Genomic DNA, 15,383 nt, shown 5'->3' on the forward strand with positions numbered 1-15,383 from the left:
CTCTTTCTAAAAAAAAAAAAATTTTTTTTTAAAGAATCACTAGAATAAAGGCAGCCCTCATTGGTAAGAATCACTCACTGAAACTATATGACCTAAAAATTAGAATTTATAGAATTTGAAAGGAAAACAATAACTGAATCCCCATTTGAAACAATAATACAATAATATCAAACTCACTATGGCATTCCATACAGTTGCACATACATTATTTCATTTGATTCTCTGATAGACTGGCCATCAGATTTTATCCCCATTTTGCATATGAGGAAACTGAGATCTATTCAAGATCAAAACTTCTTGTCTTCTAAGTGCAGGCTGTGTCTCCTCCTCAGTGTGTAAAGACCTGAAATCTATAGAGGACACAAAAGGACCAGATGAAGTCCTCTAATCAAAGACGCACTGATCAAATGCATTGTAGTACACAACTACAGCAAACATCATTTTTCTTGGGGTGGTTTCTGCTGCTTCGCAATTGACTGCCAGTGCCTCTAGAAGGGGCAGATATGACACAGCCAGGGAAGATGTTCACTGAAGCAGTTTCCCAAGCTTGCCTGACATAGGATTTGTCAGGCATACAGATTCCCAGGACCCTTCTGGATCTTCTGACTCTGTTGGGAGAGGTGTGTCCCTGGGATGTGTCTGGAGAACAAATGCCCTGGGGCACTGGAGTGGACAAATTTGACAGATAGTGGTTTCAGAAGCCCAACTCGATTTAAACCCACATTTCAGCTCTCCCTTCCCTACCCGCTTTGGAGTTATTCATAATGACCTGCATTGGGTTCTGTCGCGTTTCCTCTTTCCCAGTGACAAAGATTCAAATAGCCGGAGGTGGCAGGGATGGAAGGAAAGCTGCAAAGGGTCTGGATCTTCTTTACAACGAAAGAGGGAGAGATGGCAGGACCCGTCAGGCCTCCTGCTGCCGTGCCGAATCGTTTCTGTGGCTGTGATACTTGTGAGAAGGTCTAACGTAATCAAACCGTCAAGCGCTCCTGGGAGAGACCCGGCTCTAACAAATTTCCTAAACCATTGCTGCTGTGTTCTGGAAAAGAAAGCTTGCAGTTCTAACACTGCTTTAGCTGGGGCCATCACATGCCAAGGTGGGAAGATCCAGGGCAAGAGTGGTCGGTCGGCCAGGGGCAGGATAGCTGTAAAGCTCCGTGAATGGCAGCGTCTACGCTCACTGCCAGAAGTAAAAGGGCACAGCACTTCTGTGGTTTGGGCTTGCCTGGCACTGATCCTTGCCTTTTTCTGGTACTGTTTTCTGATGTTACTACGGAAAAACAACCCTCCTGCCTTGTTTGATTGATCTAGTGTGGGCGGGCTGACCACACCTCCATCATCAGGCTCATGTATATGAGTGACACAGTCCTAAGCCAATCAGTGAAGGCCACCTCTCTGGTCATGTGATAGATTGGTTCCGGGATGGGCCTGAGGCTCAGTCCCAGCCAATGAGTAGGGACCCAGGTTGTTCTCAGATCTGTCTCACCTCCCTACCTGGAGCTGTTTCTGGCTGCTGCGGCCATCTTGCCTCTGTGAGGGGACACCCGCCCGAGAAGGGAGCCAACCCGGGGGAGAACTAGGGCTGAGAGTTGGCGGGAGAGCAGGACTGAATGGGTTTCACTGTGTCAGGCCCAAACTCAGCCAGGCCTCATCTGCCCCTAGCCTTTTCAGGAGACAATACGCTTTTGTCTTGAGTCTGGTTGAATTGGGTTTCTATAATTTATAACAGAAAGAACACTAACAGAGTAAAAAAAAAATTTTTTTTTCTTTTAATCCTGTGGTTTGCTTATAGGCTGGTCCTGCCAGAGGGCTGGCAACATGGACAAAGGGAGCTGCCTGGGTTCGAACTCTCGAGTTCCTTCCCTCTCACCTGTGGCCTGAGAGCTGGGTCCTACCCTTTTCCTCCCTTTCCTCCACAGCTTCCCCGTCTCAGCTCAGATGGCCATGCTGTGATGAATGGACCATCCTTAGTGACAGTACGGACTGGATTAAGCGATCCCTCCCCTCCTCAGTGTTTCTTAGTTCTGAGTCTTGCTCAAATTCCAGAAGAGAGCAGCACCTGGCTCTCACAGGGACTGCCTCTCCCGCTTCTTGGAGGGTGAGTGGGCCAGGCTGCCTTAGCAGAGATGCACTCGTCTGCCCGCCCCACCCACAATGGTGAGGAAGTCTCCAGAGCCCCTGACAGTGCACGGATCTGCAGCAGCTTGGACAGGAGTGGCTCCACCCCAGCAGCCCCCCGCGTCCACCCCCCGCCCCCATCTGCCTCGGCCTGCTGCCCAGAAGGGTCGAGCTGTAGGGCTCCTTCTTGCCCTATTTAAGCTGTGCTGAGTCTGCAGAGTCTCAGACAGAAGCTGCTCGGTTCCAGTCTGGTTACCACATCACTTACATAGCTCCCCTCGCGTCATCAGGCATCCTCTGTTGTCCTGATGCTCCTGTGCCTGCGGCCCCACCTCAGAGGCCCTGTCCTGTCCTGTACTATTTGTTACTCTTCAGAGCAATGAGCCAAAGGCTGACCCTCCCTTTGACGACCCCCTTGGGTACAAATGGGGCAAGTGAGAAGAGAGCTTCAGGTGAAAGGCAGGGGAGGGGTGGGCTGACCCCAGACCCATGTGCAGGTCTGTTGAGAAGGTCGTCTCGTCAGTAATGACCCCATGACACAAATAGTTCCCATTCTTTAACCAATAATTCGCTCACCCCGTTTCTTCCAGGGGAAGGCACCAACACCCGGACAGGGACAACGATGCTGGATGTGGTGGAAGAGGCCGGATCATGCCTCTTTCCCCACAGCCAACCCAGAAGGCATGCGTTCCAAAGCCCCTCATTAGGGCCTCCCAGCAGGCAAACAAACATCATTAATCTTGGCAAAGTGAGTGAAAGCACATTCACCTGTCCAAGCCAGAGAATTAATGTTGTGTCAATAGGAAATTAGTGTTTACCTCTGGCCTTTACCTCTTCCCTTTGCTACAAAGAGCCCAGGGTGGACCAGCCCAAATGCAGGACCATAGTCAGAGGAAAGAAAAACAAAACCTCGAAACACAGGTGCCGGCCTGGGGCTGTGCTGGATGGGATGCCGGGTGACAGAAGAAGTCCAGCTGAGAGTGAGTTCTCAGGTGCAGGGAGAGCACAGGAGACGTTCCCAGCCTCAGACAAGGTGAGTGGTGACAGCAGTGCTTTGGCGTCAGAGATTCTCACAGGACTGTGAGCCTTACTGGACATGCTTCCCTCACCCTGCATGGACAAAGGCGGCCACAGGTGACTCCGTTTTCTCTCCCGTACACTGGGCTATGATCCTCACTCACACCAGGCAGTCAGTGCATGTAGGTTGAAGGGTGCAATGTTATTGGTCAAGGAGCTGCTGTTTATTGAGCACCTACTAAGTGCCAGCTACTGTGTGTGGTGATTGACAGAGATTCTCTAAGAATCCTACAAAGAAGCTATTTTGCCTTTTTCTCAGATAAAAATGATACTGCAATGCAGAAAAATTCAATAGGCTAGCCTCAAGGTCACATGATACAGGGAAGGGGCGAGGCAGATTTGAACCTGGGTCTGACTCCAAAGCCAGCGTTTTCCCTAATAATGGTCACGCACACTTTCACACCAGGCACTGCACGTGAGGTCAAGTGTAAAGACAGGAAATCTCTGCGAAAGCCTTCTGGGTCACTCTGTGTTCCTCCTATCCCCCAGGAATGCCTCACTGCTGGGGGGTGGGTCAGGGAGAGGCCGGGCTGGGCCGGGCCAACTGGAGAGTGTGAGGGTGTGTGCGTGCCTGTGTGCCCCAGGAAAAGGAACCAAACAAGCCGATAAGATCTCTTGTTTCCAGAGCAAAGCACCAATTAAACACAAGGCAGATGTGAGCAAATAAAGCTGTGGCGTCCAGAGAGAAAATCAATACTAGATTATATGCCCTAGTCCAATCATATACCAATTAATACAGAGCGGGTGGGGCTGGGTGCTGGAGGAAGATAAGGCGGGGGGCCAGCATGCAGGGGCTGACTGTGCCTGCCCCCACTGTCCCCACAACTTGGGGCTCATGCCCCTTCCCTCCTCAGGTGGGGGCTGCCAGCCCTGATTCTAAAGGGCTGTGCCTGAGGTCTCTGGGGGGCAGCTCGTGTGAGTGGTGCAGCGTGGGGAAGTGAGGGAGGGTAAAATGAGATGCCCTTTAGTCTCGGCGACTCGGAAGGAAGGAAGAAGAGCATAGAGATGCTTCTGGAGGGTGGCACCCACTGGGAAGGCACAGACAACTTGGAGCACGCAGACAGGCTGTTTGATGTTTGGTTTGCCACATAAAAAAATAAGGCACTCACTTTTGGAAAGTGATAGAAAACCAAGCCAAAACGGGAAAACTGGAAACCAAATTTATATCCCTAAGAAATGATATTGAAGCTCCTGGTTATTCTGTCCATGTTTTTATTTAATTCAGAAAGTACAGCCGAGAAGTTAATAAATGATTTTCAAGAGGGGTGATAAAAGATAAATGCCAAGGGTTTGCAGCACAGGACCAGGTGACTGTGGGGGTGGGGTTGTCTAGAACATTCCATGGAAAGACTTCACGTTCATCACCAGGGTGCCAGGGACAAGGCAGCGTGACACACAGAGCCACCTGCCAATGGAGAGTTTACCAAGTTTAGCAGGCCCCCTGCCTCAGGGAGGTGGCTTTGGCAACATCGGAAGGACAAATCAAAGGTGCCGACATCCCCGGGAGAGGAAATCTGGCTGTGGGCGGGGTGCCTGGCTGCAAGGACAGTCACAGACCATGAATTCCTGCCCTTGTGGGGGTCAAGACACATGGCTGCAGAGCAAGTGCGCCCTTCCACAAAAATTCCCAGTGCTCTTGGGGAAAGGAGACCCAATGTTGTGTGGGAAGCAGAAAGCAGAAGTGGAAGGAAAGGTGACAAATTAGTGTTGAAAGGGGCACCTGCTTCCGTTTCTCCTGTAGGAAGCCCCTCTGGCCAGCGTCCCTCCTGTTCCCTGAATACTCAGGGACGCAAGCCTCAGAGGCAAGGGTCCTTTGCAAGTGGGAGTTCTGTGGGCCAAGGACTGTTGCATGCCAAAGAAAAACGAAATTTGCTAGCCGAATATTTTTTAGACATTTTGCAAGATGCACGGCCTCCCTGACAATTTTTAATGTACTAACTGCCTGGTCCAGTGAGCTGATTAATTGGTGCTGGAGAGATCAATAAAAAACAGAAAATTAAAACAATTTTAAAGTGATTAAGTAGTTTAACACCTGTCTCCCGTCACGTCAGCGCAGGAAGAAAAATAAAGCAGGTGTCGAAGGGGCCTCCTGAAGCAAGAGAAAACAGCGCCTGCCTCGGAGAAATGACAAATCACAGCTGGCGGATCAATCTGAGTGCAGGCAGCCCTTCCCCAAGCCCACCTCGGCGGCAGGAACCAGAGACCCCCAGGAGGCTGGCATCTCCCCTGGTGGCTCCTTCAGAGCCACTTCTCAGCTAGGGAGGAACAAGTCTGTCCAGACCCTGAAAACAGGGCAGGAGGGAGCAAGGGGAGCCGAGGAACATCTTGGCCTAGAGCTCTGGACGGGATGAGGTGAGAAGGCACCAGCTAACCTTCTCCTGACCTCCCTTCCAGCCAGTCAGAGCTGAGTCTGTGCTATGTGGAGGGGTTCAAAGGCAACAAAAATGCATTTGGAGAGCTGTGGGGTCAAGACAGGGAAACGCACAAAGCTCTCTAGGATTAGCTTCAGGGCTCCACCCTTACTCCCTCCAACCTCCACCTTCCCCTGGCCATATCTACAGGTGTGCAGATACCTGCTCTGATGGCTCAAATGTCCCTTGTAACTCCTCCGTGCCAGCCTCACTCTCTTTGCCCCCGTCAGCAGCCTCAATGGAAGCTGAGTCACTCCTATCCCATAGTTTACTGTATTTGACTCCGAATCACCAGAAATAAATTCACGGAGCTCAAGAAACCCTAAGATGGTTCTTCTCCAACTTCCCCACCAAAGTCCTAACAGCAGAGTAGAAAGAACGTGGACAGGAAAGTGAGGGGGAATTCACAAGTGGAGAGGTAAGCCCTCAAGCGAAACATTTCACAAGTCTCCTGTTTTACCTTGAAAGTGGACTTGAACTTTGCACACCCAAAATGCAGAATATACTAAATGATACTCATGTTCTGGCACACCACTCCACCTCCCTGGAGGTTGGGCTCAAGCCTTAGGCTCAGGCTGTGAGCTCCTTGCGAGGGGAGCTAGACCAGCCTCCAGCTCTTGGGGGCGGGATGGGCCACGCCCCTAAAAACCCACATTATTCTCACCTGCTTGCTGGGACGGTCACACGTTTGTTTTCTGCTCTCTAGCTTCCTTTTCGCCTTCAAGGTTCCCTTGAAGCTTTCCCCACCAAGACCAGGATGGAAAAGGAACTCCAAGCAACAAGAGAAACCTTGCAGCATGTTCAAAACATTAAGTTTTAAACATGTTTAAGAGTGTGATCTAAACATTAAGTAACATAAAATGTTTAAGAACATCAAAGCCCTCAGCTGAACTTACTAGCAATTCCCACTTTGTAAGCCTCCCTATTAACACCTGTCACACTAAATAGGAATGGAAAAGGAGTCACAGCAGTTAGAGGCCAGGGTCAAGGAGTTCCAACTGTGAGTTTTAAAGTGTTTTACTAGCCAGATTTTCCTCCTTTCCCCTACTTCCTTTTGGGCTGGGAGCTCTGCTTCTGTATTCGGTGTTTGGGCCTCTCTGTACACAACAATCCGTTTGGAGCCGTCTTAGTCTCGAAGAAAACTTGTCAAACGCTATACAGCAAATTTTATGCCAATGACAAGTCCACACAAAGAGATTTCCAGTTGCTTCGGCTATTGGCCCGCTTTTAAAAATCATCCATACAGCCAAGATCTCCACAAGATATAAACTATCTCTCGGCACTTCCTGCCACACGCTGTGACTCTGGAGACCGGGCCGGGGATGGAAGCGAACAGTCCCCACCATCCAACTCTTCTCACAGATCCCAGATGCCCGCTTGCCAAGGGTGCCCCCTCCGGGTGTGGCTCTCAGCCGGAAGGGCCGAGCGCAGGGCTGGCCTGCGACACCGCCCAGGCTCGGTGCTACCCACAATGCCAGTGAAGGGCCCAGCCCAGGTACCTCACTGCTCTCGGAAGCAAGCACAAAGTTCTTGACGCGGCGCCCTCGGGCCTGCGGCTGCTCCCTGTAGAGTAAGGATCAGACTGACGAAGATAAAGTTTCCCCGGGCCCAAGTTCCAAACTCGGCTGTTTTGTTTCTGTTAAAATGCAATTGTTTTTCTCTGGAGTGTGCGGTGACTGCTCGGCGTCAGGAAGATGTATGAAAACCTCCACTTCAATTCAGCATCCCTTTTCTCCCAGACAAACACGGTCGGATTTTAATAAATCAAAGAGCCACACTGTTTAATAAAAATTTATTGACTTACAAGTGATTATTTATCAAAAGACCATTAATAGCAGGTGCTGAAATGATGTGTTACTGGGTGGTGCTGGGGAGACTAATAGGAAATCAATGCAGCTGGCCGGCCAGAATGCATATGAGAAGCCCACCCCCCCATCGGCTAGCGCAATTTCACCGGCAAAATACACCAGACGCTACCCCTGGTGCAATGAAAAGTTCCCCCTTTTTATTTATCGTTTACAAATGAAATGATCAATACTTTTAATCTAGAGCAAAATTTATTAACTTTCCCATCGGAGAGAGACGTATTGACTGGGGGGAGAGGAGGTGTTAGTGCAGTGGAAGATGGATGGCTGGATGGTCGTCTCTTAGCCTGTCCAAGAGCCAGTGTGCACGCAGCTGCCCTTCCAGCCCACAGGTCCCAGGCCACACGGGGCAAATGCGACTGGAGAAATCGAGTCTGGCCACCGAAGAGGCACAGCGGGCAGGCGTGACCTGTGACACAGTAGACCCGCTCACATGTCACGGATGTGGGAAGCACCTGTCCCACAGACCACTGAGTTTCTGTGGTCAGTTTCGGGGAGGAACAGCCGGGTCTGCAGACCCAGAACACTTCTGCAGCACAGCAGGGTGAGATGCTGCTGTGAAGGGCTGGCACAGGATGGTGCCCAAGGACTGGTCGCTGGGCTGGGCTGGGCATTCAGGGCTCTGTGGAGCGCTCCCTGCCGCCTCACAGCCAGCCTTTTTTAATCTCTGAAGCGCTGCAATAGCGAGGGGTGGGGAGCTGACACAGTGAAGAACCAAGTTCCGAAAAGTTGGTTCTATCGTCCATGAGGTTGCCATCCCAAACCGCCCCATCAAGCTGAGCTTGCTATCTCCGGTGTGGCTGGCAGCCTTCTCCTGAGCTTCCTCTGACAGGGGAATTTTACTTGCCTGTTTTGAAAACTCCTTCTCTAACTAGCCGGGCGAGGGGGCGGGGGGGGATCTCATTTGAGTGAAAACAGCTGATCTCCACATTCAAACCTGCCCGGCCTCACTTCACCCGGACACCAGGGCCCCTCTGATGGAGTCAAGTTTCACCAGCCCTGATGTTCTGGAGAAATCAAGTGGATACAAACGGACATATTTCTGAATTAGATGGCTTTAGAACTTAGAGCTCAAGTTTGAGCCATGGGTTTAAAACTTACAGACACTTGAGGTGGGAAGAGCTTTGGAGGCCATCTAGCCCAAACCCTTAATTATGGATCAGGAACGCAAGAAAAAGAGAACGGCAAATGAGTAGCAGGTTAGGAAGTGGGATTAGAAGCTGGCCCGTGCTCACCCCACTAATTGATGCCGTTAGTTTTATGCCAGGGTCATCCTCATTGTTGCTAGGATCCTAAGGGCAAGAGTATTCTGGACTTGACATTGCCTTACATGTTCTTCGTAGGTGGTGTGAGGTTTTACAACTCAAGACCCGGCCAGCCATCCCAGATGGAACTCCTTCCTGCCTTATGGATAATGCGGGGCCTGCGGGGCCCCAGTTAAAGGGGATGGTGTAGCCTGAGGACTCTCCATGCTTGTGACAAGCACTAAATAAAGTTTTAGAGAGTGCTTTTTTTGAGGTGTAATGCACATCTCTGCTCCTAGTAAAACAGTAGACTAATCCTAGCTTAGTTTCTGCTAGTATTTCTTTTACACAGCAGTGACTCTAACCCCAGCTTTTTAACACTCCGCCGTGCCATCAGCAACAGATAGGCCTGTTTTCGTAGTTTCTTGTTTTCTCTCATTGTTTTCAGCACACCGATGAAAACCATGATGTAAACGTACTGAACAGCAGACAGCTTTTAAAAAAATAACTTTTAAAAAGGGAACTTGATCTTCAAGACCAATTTTAAAGATCATCCCAGATGGTTGTTAAACACTAAACACTATAAATATCGCCTCCTCTAAAGGCTGAAAACCACTGTTTACTCTTGGTAAAACAGTTCATAAGAGGCTGTTCCCTACAGTCAAAACAGTGTTTTTATTTGAGAGAAAAATAATCTTTCACTGGCTAGCGAGGTGAAAGGTAAGAGGAAAGGGGAGGCTAGGAAGGGAGATAAAGGAACAGGAAGTAGGTAGGGCAAGAGTCAGACTAAGGGCAGAAAAGACAAAGTGCTATCACGTCAGTGGCTCAGGAGCAGGGCTGCCCTTCCACATCATCCCGTCACAGGCCAGAGGGTGGCCTCGGAGAGGCACCGCTTACCACAGCTGGTGCAAATCCTGAAAGGTGTCATGACCATGCTGGGGGGGCCAGGGGAGGGAGTGGGGATGGATGGATGGATGGATGGGTGGGTGAATGCTGGGGATGAGGCAACTCTCTCTCTCGTTAGGTATGTGAAATTGGTAGACCCTAGAAGCCAGAACTGGTGAGGGTTGCTAGGCTTCAGACCTGCCCTCACAGTGACCGTGGGTGGATGCAGGGACCGCACGAGGCCTGCAGCTCTCCTCTGGCTGTGTGGGAGCCCACACGCAGCCAGAACCCACCTGGCCCCCTCACTAACCCTTCCAGAGCCTCCGTTCCTTCCTTGCCCCCATAGGTCCTTGTTGCTTTCCACCGTCCTTCCATCCAGACTGCCTGCCTCATCTGCTTTGTCCCCAACCCCAACAAACAGCGCCTCTTCATACGCCTCTAATCCCACTGCACCTATCCGCGCAGAAATCCACAGCTCATCTGTGCTGGAAATTCCAAGTTAACCAGACAGATATGCAAACATCCAACAGGAGCAGTAGCTCCTTCTGAATAATACTATTCCTCAGTCCAGAAGTCAGCTGGATTCCCTACAGTCTTGGGGTTATGGCCAAGTCAGAGACCTGTAACTGCTGTTAAGAGACATGTTACTTAGGGCTGCAGCCAGGGGAGACAGAGGGAAGGGAAAAACCCCTCGGATCATTGACCATCAGAGACAATTTTATTGACTCACAGAAACAAACCCAAAGCCCTCTGCAGCAGCTCTGAGCTCAGACCTTGTCCTGTCACGTTTCATGGACCTACACTTGTAACACTGAGCAACTTGTCCTTCAAAGTAGCACTTCAATCCCCACAACAACCCTGTGAGGTAGGTATCACCACCCTTCCCCTCCTGAGCCAGGTTACAGATGGGGAAACTGAGGCACGAGTTAACAGAGAGCAAGTCACATGGGAGTTCAGGGTCAGCACTGGAGCTGGAACACAAAATGACTCTTGGTTCCCACCACATGCTAGTCACCAATCACCTTGCTTCTCACCGTCCCCTCTGGTGACTGCCCGTGGCAACAGCACAGGAATGAAACCTCGCTTTGCTGAGAGCCCCTGGAGACAACAGTTTTCTTTCCATCCAGTCTGCAGAGCTCCGGGGCAGGGGGTGATGTTCAGGCCAAAGCAGGCCGCACCACCTTGGCGCCGTCTCCTTGCGCACGGGTGGACCCCTTCCCCAGCAGAGCCCCTGGCACGTGGCACCCGCAACAGACCGAACACGGGCCCACGGCCGATTCTTCCCGACCACTCAGTCCCACACGTGTGCAGGTGGAGAGGGGACTTTAATGGCATTCCTGCAATGGACTCATTGTAAAGAAGACAAGAAGGGTGTCCCATCCCGGGCAGCGGCCCCCAGCGGCGTCCGCTTCCGATGGCAAGCCCAGGGGTCCCCGGGGTGGTCCTGAAGAAGCTGGAGTCCTGGGCTCCAGGGCGGCCTGAGGAGCCCTGCAGGTGGCAAGGACGCAGCAGTGGGGGTGGCAGGGGGCGGTGGCAGCTCCAGCTGGCTCGCGGGTCAGGCCCGCGAGTGGTGGCTCCAGCCAGCGCGAGGCGCGGGCTCAGGACCGGCTCCTGTCCTCATGGTTCCCAACGATCATCTTGCTGTACAGCTTCTGCTGCTCCTCTTTGAACGTGTCCTTCACCTTCTCCCTCTTCAGACCACCGTCCCTGATGGGAGAAAGGCTGGTGTAAGAGCAAAGAAGTCCTCCTGCCCACCCAGTCACAGCCAGCAGCAACACGCTGCTCCAAACCTGAGAAGAACCTGTCAGAAACAAAAGTACCCCGTGGCTCTCTCCCTCCCGAGGTGCCGTCAGTAGTGAGGCTGCACGCCCCAACTCCACCGTTTCTATTATAGCTCTCACTCTTGCCCTGGGGTCAGAACTCCCCACTCATGTTCAAGGCACTTTGTAATCACTTCAACCTACCAAGGAGTTTACAATTCTTTCTACCAATTTGCCCTCACCTTGCAAAAGATACAGGAGGTATTCTGAGATCATGGAACGTGAGCCAAGCTTTAAGAAATACTGAGACTATAATGAATCCGCACATCTGATCTGTGGGATAAAATCTGTAAATTCAGACCCAGGGATTCTGCAAATTCATGCCAACAACAAACAAGGGGAGCTGCCACTCCTGACTTCTTCTGTGCATGAGGGACAGTGCTGCAAAGGAAACCAAGTCACTCTCAGGGTCCTGGGCTGACGACCCTGGCACCGCCCCCCAATATCTCCCAATCAATTCCCTATACTTGGATTTGCTTCTTCAAAGTCCCACTCCCATTCGTCACCCCAACTGCTCGCCTACACCCTAGAAGGAGCATCTCTCACCTTCAACAACTAACGGAAGCCCAAGTCCACCTTCAGGCTTTCCACTACAGCTTTTTTCCCCTTTGAGTTATGGAGGTGGCCGTGGCAGAGAAAGTCTGGACGGACCTTACGCTGATGCCCTTACCATCTGCTGCCCCTTTACAAGCCATGGCAAAGACAGTCATGCTGGTCGTTCTTAGGCCTCACGGACAGGGCATGCGGGCAGTGGCAAACACTCCAGCTCCAGCAGCCTGTCAGACCGGTTCAAAGTATGGCTCCACTGCCTGCTCTGTGACTCTGAAAACGGTTACCTGACCTCTCTGAGTGCGGGTGTCCTGTTTGTAAGATGGGAGTAACAATGCTCATACTGCAGGTACCTGCTGTGAGGACAGAGTGAGCTCGGCACCTAGAACAGCCTCAGCACAGCGTTTGGCTGATGAGGAGTGTTCGATAAGGGAAGCAATTTTTACAAGGCCATACCTGAGAGCCATGCCATCACCTAAGAATCCACATGTCAGCATCAAATTTGAATTTCTACATTCTTTCCCCGTAATGTCCACTTTAGTCAAATGCCCTATAGAACTCACCCTTGTGCTTAAAACAAAGGGTCCTAGGGCATGGAATGGTTTCCCTGAACCAGCATTCCTCCCGATCACAGTCCTGTAATTTGGAGGCTAACTATCGCATATTCTGGCGTAAGGGTCCACAACTATGGCCCATAGGCCGAATGCAGCCTGGTAACTGTCCTGATAAAGTCTTACTGGAACACAGGCATGCTCCTTTGTTCACACAGTCTCTGGTTGCCGCCACACTACGATGGCACACTTAAGCTGTTACAACGGAGACCACATGATCCACAAAGTAAAAAATTTACTGATTCTACAGAGAAAGTTTGCCAACTGCTGCTCTAATAGGTAACAAGCCAAATACAATAAAGGAAACTTCTGTCTTTCCAAGGATAGTCCAGTTTTGCCAAATATACAAGATCAGAGAGCCCAGTGCTTCTATGAAGTTTCCAGACCAGCATCAGGCTGGCCCTTCTGAAGGACCAGGACTGCCTGGTGCTCTGGTAGACTAACACAAACCCAGAAGGTACACAGAATCGACTGCTTCAGTCTAGTCATGCTGGGCTCTGTGTTCCCCAAAGTTAGGGCGGCATGGACTACTTCTGAGTTGACACCAGGAGAAAGGAGTCAAACTGTTCACTCTCCAAGGCTGACAAGCTGAATTCTCTACAACAGGGAGAAGGCGGATTCTTTGTAAATGGAGTCAGCAATTCAGCTTCTGCTTCAGAAATTCCCACCCTGCTACACTCAGCTGATAAAGCCCGGCTCTGACTCACCAAAGCAGGTCCACGAGCCCTCCCTGCCTGGCAATGGCCGATTTCACCCTATTTGCAAACTGGACGGCATCTTCATCAGTCTGTGAGAAAGAATAAATGAGACCACTCAACACAGGCTGATGTCACACAGATAGAAGTGAAGACTTCTGCACGGTGTGGGGACCCACCTCTCTGGTCATGGGAGGCAGGTACCAGACACTGCAGACAATGGCCCAGCTGGTCATCATTCTCAGCAGGTACGTTACCATCCCATATTTGCTGCTGTTCCAGAAGGCATCACCAAACTGAGGGTCATACTGAAAAAGAGTGGAAAATTGGATGGTAAGAAGTCAGTAGTTCAAACGAGGTGGGTTGTCAACAGCAACTTTTGTGAATACATCACCTGGGGCAGTATCAGTACCAGAAAGCCACACTCAGACCCCTCCATGAACACTTCTGAAATGATTCTACACCTGGGCACTATGATCTTTAGCAACACGAACCCCCTGATTGACTCAGATTTTGCTGTGGATCATTAGGGAGGACTCCCTGAACCGCCTTCCCCCAACAAACGTCCTCCTTCTCTTTGATCCATTTCAGGTTTTACTCATTCATGGGTGTATGTAGTTATTAACATGTTTAAGCAGACCCAAAACCAGAGAAGAGGATTAGACACTCCCGTATCTCCACTCCCCAGATTCAACCATTACCGACATCCCACCATCCTTGCTCCTGCCATCCCGCACCCGCTCACAAACCCTATCTCCAACAATGGTGTCCTTCACTCCTCAATGCTTCTACATGTGCCTCACTCAAACAGAGATACCTTCTCACATCATTGCCAAGTTTTTAAGATCATTTCTGGTGCTCCGGACCAAGGAGAAGACAATTACAAAGCTTACGCTATGCTTCTGTAATTATACCTCTAACAAAGCTAATGATCTGTTTAAGCGGGAGGCTCTGCTCTGATCACATCGCCAGCATTCTAGAGGAAACAGGGGTGCGACGGCTCACGAGGCCACCACACGCGTGCTGCCCTCCCTGCCAAGCGGCAGGCTCAACAGAGACTTTCTTTTGCCAATGACTCTAGTGGAGGCTAAGGCTGTACTCCAGTGGTATCTTGTGGGAAAAGTGGCTGACACCGTGACCCACAGTCTCACCAACAGAAGAAGAATTTAAGCAGCAGGTAAGCAGGGTTGGGAGAGCTGTGCAAGCTATCAAAGCAGCAGCAAAAAGAACAGTCTTTGAAGACAATGACGGAACCGAGTGTCCTGCAACTGCCAGCACGTGTCTGAAGGGCTCTCACAGACATGACACCAGACTGTAATTATAGTGCAAAGACAGGGACCAGAATGGGGAAAATTAGAAAGAGGGAGAATCTCAAGAGTTCTCCCACAGGACCTAGCTGCCACTGTGTCAGAAATGCCCTTTCTCTGCAGAAGCTCGAGAAGGAACACCAGCAGGGACGCTGTGGACACTAAGGCACTTGACAGGCTGGGGCAGGATTTGGACTACACAATCTTTTTTAAGGCTCTCCAAGCCACTTTATGATTCTCAGAACAGAAATTGGATAATTATGCCTAGTTGTGGACCTGACTACAGGAAGGAAGACATTTAGATTAAATTACAGACTCAACTAAGAAATTCAAATTTATAGAAAGCTTTGTGAGTTTATATTATAATAGCAAAGGGAAATAAAGGAGAAGAACGAGTTTTATTTTATTTTATTTTTTTTTTTATTTAAAAAAAATTTTTTTTTTCAACGTTTATTTATTTTTGGGACAGAAAGAGACAGAGCATGAATGGGGGAGGGGCAGAGAGAGAGGGAGACACAGAATCGGAAACAGGCTCCAGGCTCCGAGCCATCAGCCCAGAGCCCGACGCGGGGCTTGAACTCACGGACCGTGAGATCGTGACCTGGCTGAAGTCGGACACTCAACCGACTGCGCCACCCAGGCGCCCCAGAAGAACGAGTTTTAAATAGAAGCTGATGTTTAAAAACTGCACAGAGAAACGAAACTGTTCAAGCATAATTTTTTCCTCCATTTGAAACTGGCATCCCTTTGTATGGCCATCCCTGATCTATTACTTATGGCTTGCAATTTATAAACAGAAAG

At 50.4% G+C, this 15,383-nt stretch overlaps 1 protein-coding gene across 2 annotated transcripts in view; it reads right to left on the minus strand.

The window, feature by feature from the left end:
• Positions 1-7,381: 7,381 nt before the first annotated feature.
• The window catches only part of GPAT4 (glycerol-3-phosphate acyltransferase 4), a 24,589-nt gene continuing 16,587 nt past the window's right edge, over positions 7,382-15,383 (minus strand). Inside the window, exons 10-12 of one of the 2 annotated variants that reach the window (XM_040451368.1) lie at positions 13,455-13,583; positions 13,288-13,367; positions 7,382-11,307 (exon numbers count right to left, since the gene is read on the minus strand). In XM_040451368.1, coding sequence (XP_040307302.1) covers positions 11,199-11,307; positions 13,288-13,367; positions 13,455-13,583 — 318 coding nt within the window. In that variant the 3' untranslated portion in view covers positions 7,382-11,198. The remainder of the gene's footprint in view (positions 11,308-13,287; positions 13,368-13,454; positions 13,584-15,383) is intronic. The other variant, XM_040451282.1, reaches the window with a different exon arrangement.

The sequence above is a fragment of the Herpailurus yagouaroundi genome, unplaced genomic scaffold (genome assembly GCF_014898765.1).
Source record: "Herpailurus yagouaroundi ecotype Mexico unplaced genomic scaffold, PumYag 28, whole genome shotgun sequence".
NCBI classification, from domain to species: Eukaryota; Metazoa; Chordata; class Mammalia; order Carnivora; family Felidae; genus Herpailurus; species Herpailurus yagouaroundi.